The sequence below is a fragment of the Lipotes vexillifer genome, unplaced genomic scaffold (assembly GCF_000442215.2).
Source record: "Lipotes vexillifer unplaced genomic scaffold, Lipotes_vexillifer_v1.1 scaffold102, whole genome shotgun sequence".
NCBI classification, from domain to species: domain Eukaryota; kingdom Metazoa; phylum Chordata; class Mammalia; order Artiodactyla; family Lipotidae; genus Lipotes; species Lipotes vexillifer.
In genome coordinates, this window is record NW_006786541.1 from 5,330,145 (window position 1) to 5,337,557 (window position 7,413).

General features: G+C 54.6%; 1 protein-coding gene across 1 annotated transcript in view; it reads right to left on the reverse strand.

Annotated features, from left to right (window-relative positions):
- Positions 1-7,413, reverse strand: part of CGNL1 (cingulin like 1) — a 101,839-nt gene that overhangs the window by 1,066 nt on the left and 93,360 nt on the right. Inside the window, exons 14-17 of the mRNA XM_007458913.1 lie at positions 3,298-3,381; positions 2,315-2,439; positions 830-938; positions 292-455 (exon numbers count right to left, since the gene is read on the reverse strand). Of these exons, the coding sequence (XP_007458975.1) occupies positions 292-455; positions 830-938; positions 2,315-2,439; positions 3,298-3,381 (482 nt within the window). The remainder of the gene's footprint in view (positions 1-291; positions 456-829; positions 939-2,314; positions 2,440-3,297; positions 3,382-7,413) is intronic.

The window sequence follows — 7,413 nt, forward strand, 5'->3', positions numbered from 1 at the left end:
CTACACGGTGGTGTGAGCTAGTCTGACCTGCTCTGAGCCTCAGGACAACAGGGACGATACCTGCCTGGCTGACACCCGGGCAATGGTATGAGGACGACACATGTGACACCCTACTGATCACGTGGGGCGACCGGAGTGGACACAGCTGCTCTCACCCCTAGGGTGGGATGACCCCACAGGTGACAACAAGGGATCAGCTTGAGACCAAGGAGTGGGAGTGCTCTGAGAGCATCAGGCCCCCCTCCAACGGCAGGGCCATCACGGCCCGGGCGGGTCGCCGCACTTGCCCACCTTGAGTCCTTCCTCATGGAACTTAGCTGCCCCTGCAGCTGCTCGTTCACATCCATCTGCTCCTCCAGCTCCCTCTGCAGCTTCTTCTTAGAACTCTCCAGTCTGTCTATTTCCTCCTCAGCCTCCTCCACCTGTCGCTTCATTGCTTTCAAGCGCAAGCTCAGCTGCAGGGGGAAAGGCAGGCCGTGAGCCGGCGGGTCGCCCAGCCCAGCACGGAGAGGCCAGTGGTCCAGCCCCCTTCCCTCCCAGCAACCAAGGTACGGCAAAGGGGGCAACCAGCCTCACGGGAAAGAGGAGATGAAGCTCTAAGACCGAAAACTCTGTTTTTTAAAAGCCAAGTTCAGGGTCTGAAGTTTGTGGAAATCCCCTACTCAAGTGGGCTCTGAAGGTCCCATCCCATGACGTAAGGGTTGGAGCGGAAAGGGCGGACTCAGTCCAGTCAACTTCACCGCTTGCCTGCTCGCCGAGGCCTCCCCTCCCTCTCGCTTCCCCAGCCCGAGACATTCAATCTCATAAGAGCTCGCAGAGCATCCCGCACCTGGTCCTTCTGATCAGTCAGCGACAGGTGCTCATCGTCTACCTGCATCACTAGCTCTTTCACCTTCCGCTCCAGCCGGCGGTTGCTGACCTGGAGGCTGGCCCGGTCCCTGGAAGAGTAGAGGAAGCAGAACATAGGACTGTCTCATCCCAGCCGCCCAGGAGGCCAGCCCAGGGCTGTCTGGTGGATGCAGGGTCAGAGAGACTCACAAGTGTACAGTAGGACAGCGCTGCTCATTGGACAGATGAGGAAACAGGGGCTCTGAGAGGGGGAGGGACTTTGCCCAAGGCTGAGGAGCCAGAGAGAGGCTGAGCCGGAGCCAGATCTGCCCTGAGTACTCCCAGTCCTGGGCTTTACTTGGTAAGGCAGTGGGTCATAGACTGCCAGGTTGTGAATATTTGGAGTTTACTCCAGGCTGCCCTGGAGCAAAAAGGCCCAGTCCCAAAAGTCTTACTGAAAATGGATAACATAAAGTGCTCTATGCACACACACCCACACTGCTTCCAGGAAGGTGAGGGGCCATGAGTAAGAACTGAAGCTGGGGACCTCCCTGGTGGCGCAGTGGTTAAGAATCTGCCTGCCAAGGCAGGCGACGCGGGTTCGAGCCCTGGTCCGGGAAGATCCCACATGCCACGGAGCAGCTAAGCCCGTGCGCCACAACTACTGAGCCCACGAGCCACAACTACTGAGCCCGTGCTCTGGAGCCGTGAGCCACAACTACTGAGCCCATGCTCTAGAGCCCATGAGCCACAACTACTGAGCCCTCACTCTAGAGCCTGCAAGCCACGACTACTGAACCTGCGTGCCACAACTGCTGAAGCCCGTGCGCCTAGAGCCCCTGCTCTGCAACAAGAGAGGCCACCGCAACGAGTGGCCCCCGCTCGCCGCAATTAGAGAAAGCCCGCACGCAGCAGCAGAGACCCAATGCAGCCAAAAATAAAAATTAAAAAAAAAAAAAGAACTGACGCTGGCCCTTAAGTTCAAGCTTAACCCGGTACTGGCCCTCAGGCGGTGGTCTGAGAACAAGCTGTAGAGAATCACATGTAGTCATCTGATCCTGTGTCCCTTCCACCCACATGCCCATCTCTGACAGATGGCCACTCAGTCTCTGCTTGAATATACCTGGCCCCCCAGAGCAGAGACAGCCACCTTACCTCTATTCCAGCTCAAACTCAGTAGCTTACAAGGCAGCCTGTCCTATTTAAGGAATGGGGAAAGGAGCAGCTAAGAACTGAGCAATGGGGAGTCCCAAGTTTTAGTCCTGCTACATCAATATTCTGCCAGGCTACCTTCCTCAAGTCATTTACTTTGGTGGGTCTCAGTTTTCTCATCTATAAAATGGAAACAATTTTCCAGCAAGGTTGTACTTGCTCTGCCTTCCTCACAGGCTTTCGAGGATAGGAAGAGATACAAGTGTGAAAGCACTTTGTAATGTGATGCCCACTGCCCACCAGGGCCTCTGCACCACGGCTGGGCCCGGCTCACCTCTCCTCGCTCTCCAGACGGTCCTCCAGCTCTGCGATCCTGGCCTCCAGCTGCACCACCAGCCCCTCTTTGCTGGACCTGTAGGAACCTTCCAGGTGGATAATCCGGCTCTTTAAGTCCTTGTTCTGGAATCAGACAGGGAGGCCGTGAGGGGCTGTGTCTGCCGCACCCTCTGTGCAGAGCAGAGCAGAACACAGGGCGGGGCAGTGTTTGGTCGGTGACTGGGGTAAGCCTGCTTTCCACCTTAGGATGCGTGGCCCCAGGAGACCTGGGAATACATCCAGGGAAAAGCTTTGCACTCATGTCCTGGCAAGCCAAAAGAAGAGATTCTATCACATTGCTTATAAGCCTGAGTGAAATCTTTGCATGTCCTAAGACTACTGGATGTCAGACAAATGAGGTTGACCTTGGCCTTTTATAAACCTATTGGGGCGGGGGACTTCCCCTGGAGGCCCAGTGGTTAAGACTCTACGCTTCCATTGCAGGGGGTGTGGGTTTGAGCCCTGGTCGGGGAACTAAGATCCCACGTGCTGTGCGGCACGGCCAAAATAAATAAATAAATAAACCTACTGGGGCGGGACAGGAGAAATAGGCTCCTTCAGCAATATCATACATCATACTCGGTGAGGAACTTACATGAATGGCATGTAAAAGAAATAGCGATTCAAGTAAGGTTTGTTAGCAACTCCTGCATCTGAGGACACTGGTTCTTTATTACTCTCCTTTCATTCGAATTTAGCCCTCTTTAGGATCTAGAAACAACACTTGCAATTCTACCTCTCCCCAGCTGCTGAACTCACAAGCACACTTAATATTGTGGGAATAACCTCTCTGGAAAAGGCCTTAGAAACACCTGTACCTCTCAGGTGAGTTACTCTGCAAAGTTCTTGGGGGTGCTGTGCAAATAAGGCTCAACCAAGGGGCTCTAGTCCAAAGCCACGGCGGGGCGGGGGGCGGGGGTTCATGGGGCCAGCTGCCCTCACCTGTCTCTCCAGGGAAATCTTGTCACACTCTAAGTCTTGCTTCACGGCTCGCTCCTGAAGCAGCTCGCTCCGCATCTGCTCCATCTACACCACACAGTGCAAAAGCCCAGAGGTTAGAGGGGGTGTTCCCATAGCCTTTGCGCTGAAATGGTTCGCAGGTATGAATTCCAACAACCAAGTCAGCTCCTCTTTATGACGGGGACCTCCTGCCTTCTCCTCTTGAATACCGGAACTGTCCCTTAGATATTCTTGAGTTCTCAATGATTGCAACAATAATGATACAAATACCAATAATGGTCAAAGTCAACCCTGCCGTTATGGGTTGAATCCTGTCCCCTCCAAAAAGATATATTAAAGTCCTAACCCCCAGAACCTCAGATGTGACCTTGTCTGGAAATAGGATCTTCACAGAGGTAATCAAGTTAAACTGAGGTCATTAGGGCGGGCTCGAATCCAGTATGACGGGTGTCCTTATAAAAAGGGGAAGTTTGAACGCAGAGACAGACATGCACAGAGGCAAGACAGAGACACGGGGAGAATGCCACGTGAATACGGAGGATTGGAGTGAGGCATCTACAAGTGAAGGAGCACCAAAGATTGCCGGCAAACTACCAGAAGCTAGGAAGAAGCAAGGAAGGATTCTCCTACAGGTCTGGAGGGAGTACGACCCTGCTGACACTTTGCTTTCAGACTTTTGGCCTCCAGAACTTGAGACAACACATTTTTGTTGTTCTAGGCCACCTAGTTTATGGTACTGATACTTTGTTACAGCAGCCCTAGGGAACCGCTACACCTGCTCAGCACTCCACCTGTACTATCCTATGACATCCCCACAATAAGCCTATGACGCAGGTAATATCATCTCTGCTGAGGACATCAGGGCTTGGAGAAGTTAATCAACTTGGATCATGACCAACCATCCCAGCCTGCCCAGGACTGAGGATGTGCTCAGGCCATGTGACTCTGAACGCTAAAACTGAGGGAGTCCCAGGCAAACTGGGATGAGTCAGTCGCCCAACTTGCCAGGGATCTACACAAGTAGTAACAGGGGAAGCTAGTATTCCCCTGAGCTGCTGGCTGCTGCATTACAAGTTCGAGCTTCAGCAAAGGCTTCTGCAGTCAGCATATCTCAGATGCTGCTAGATTTCTCCCTTCTTATGCCAAAAACAGAAGACAGCAAGAACACTCCAGGTGTCCTGCCAAAGGCTAAGCCTCAACGAGGATTTCTTCGATATTAATAGGAAATGAGCCTAGCTGAGCGAAAGAAACAGGAAAGAAACCCTGTCACCTGCCTATCGGTGTCTCCATTCCCCATCCCCAGTGGGCCGTAGCAACAGAGGCAGAGGCCCCAGACCCTGTTCCCAGGACCGTCCAGCAGAGGACAACCTGAAGAAACCCAGAGAACTAAGAAGGTGAGCCAGGAAAATAAAACTGCCTGTTCCTTCTTAAGGCCGGGTCCGACAGAGGTCAGAGGTGCGCACACCTCATCCAGGAGTCCCTGGATGCCTGGGGAGCACGTGTAACAGTCTCACCCTGACCAGCCTTGATTTGGATTTTCACAAATCCAAATCCTGTACAAGCACCCTCGTGAGTAAAACATAAGCTCACCCCCTTCCCTGCCGCCCACCTGGAGTGCAAGACCGGAGGAATAATGAGGAGACGCCACCACGACAGGCTAGGCTTGCATCTCCCACTGTCCCGACCACAGCGTATGCACGGAATGACAAGCAGAGGGGTGCGGCTGGCCCAGAGTGGGTGACAAGGAGTGGTAAGGAATGAGGCTGGCGATGGGCAGGGCTGGGACGTGGAGAGCTCGGTACCACAGGAGGAAGCCGAGACCCTGCCCACAGAGGAGGGTGAACCTGTGTGGTCCAAAAAAATGTTCACATTTTTGCATTTCTGACTGGCAGCCTTCTAAGTCACAGGGGTTCCGAAGTTTACAGCAGAGTACACTGAGGTCCAGGGCAGTTATCCACATCTCGGGAGGAAGAAAGATCAGAACAGAGGCCGTGCCTACTCATGGCCCACTACCTCACCTGCTCTGGCTCTCTAGACTAACTCAGTGAAAAGGCTTCGAACAGACTTAGGGTCCACATACAGCTGTCACGTAAAAACCAAGATCCGGGAGGCAGCTGGTCTCCTTAGGGTATACTTGTACGCAGCAGGGTAAAACATGCCAGCCGTGCACAGGTCAGCAGGCAGAGCACATAAAACTCCTCCCTCGGCTCCAAGCCCCAGCCTGGCCCCGGGACCTCGAGAATCACATGCTGCAAAGAGGGCCCTGGACAATTCCTCTAACTGCTCTAGGAGCACCAGGTCCACGGGTAATGAATGCAGCCTCACAGCCCCACTCCGAGCACGGCTGTGAATCAGCCAACACCCCTACAGAGGTCGTCAGCACGGCTGGGCCATGGGACCACGATGTGCCTCTTGGGGGAAACTGTTCTGTTCACGCCTGCTGGGCAGAGGCCAGGACCTCACTGAGGACACGGCTAAACTTTCACCGCGACGGGAAGCAATTACACAGACAGGGAGCAATGGCCCAGCTTCTCTTCCTGGCTCTGCATCCACCTGCATGTGGCCTTGGTCGCCTCACCTCTGGGATGTGGACTCCTCATTTCTCAACGAGGAAGCTGAACAAGGCAGCCTGTAGGCCCTTGGAGCTGGCCTACAACGCAGTGAAAGCACACTCGGTGCCTCCCACCTGCCGTGCGGCGCTATGCGGCCCTCCTTCTAAGGCCCCTGTCTCCATCTTTCAGCTACAGTAGCCATTCCATGCCTCCAGACCTTTAGGGGCGTCCCCAGAAAAGACCCACTCGGTCAGGGTGACAGCGAGTGTGTGTTTGTGAACACATATGTTTGAGTGCCGGCGGAGGGGTGGTCTTGGAATGGTGGGGTGGGCCCATGCATTCGTTCAGACTGTATTATCACAGCCCTAGGCTGGACATCGTGACAGTACCTGACCTCATTATAGGCTCGTGGGGGAGAAATGAACAAGCCCTGTCCCTGTGGTCAGTGTCACTGCAATGGGGAAGGACAGCATGCTGGCACGGGGTGCACGGCAGTGGTCACAGCCCAGACTGGGAGGGTCAAACAAATTCTCCAGAGCAAGAGACGCTGAGCTGAGATCTGAGAGCTGAGTGGGAGGTCAGAGTCAGGCAGGGTGGGGACGGGGCGGGAGAGGAAGTGCAGCTCTCTTAGCCAGGGACCACTAAGGAGAAAAGGCAGGAGTTAAGAAAGAGGAAGGGAGCGCTGGAAGGATCGAGAGCACTGAGGTGGACACGCGGGGAGGCAAGGGGACGGGTTAAGAGCTCAGGTGGCGAGGCAGACAGGGAGCAGTCACACAGGGCCCGTTATAATATTATGACCACAGCGAACATCTGCATTGCACTTAACAAAAGTAAGTCTGGAGCATTTTTATAGCGTTATGTCATTTCATCCTCACCACCACCTGATGAGGTGGGTACTATTAACATCCCTAGGTACCCCTAGAGTCCAGGGGAGTTTGCAGATACAGGTGTGGAGACTGGGTGATGCCAGATGAAGCCACAGGACAAATGAGCTCACCGAGGAGAAGTGCATGAAGAATGAGGAGAACTGAGGAGAACCGTGCCCTGGGAAGGCCGCCCCGCTCCACTTTGTTAGGGGAGGTACGGAGAAAACCAGGACACTGACCTGCTGCAAAGGCCCAGAAGGGCGAGGACAGAGGAAGATGCATCTAGGTTGGCCAGGAAGATGGCTCTGGGAGGCTCAGCAGAGAAGGGAGAGACAGGGAAGCCCCTCTTCTCTAGAACCGCAGCGTGACAGATGACAGCTCTGAGCCGAGGGCTGAGAAGAGCTCAAGTAAGGGGTTTGCAAGACAGATGCCCACAGCTGTTAGCAGACCGAGGGGGAGAATCACTGAGGAGGAAACAGTTACAGGTGATGGACTGTAGCGGGACAGGAGTGTGACAGGAGACTATTCAGGGAGGGAGGGAGGGAGGGAGGGATGTAGGCCCACGCCGGGGGCAGCACGGGAGTGGGAGAGAGCCCAGGAGAGGAACGGTAAGCCAGGGCTCGGGGCGGGGGGAAGGCTCCTGTAGCTCGGAGGCCCAGGAGGCAGCAGGAAGGGAAAGA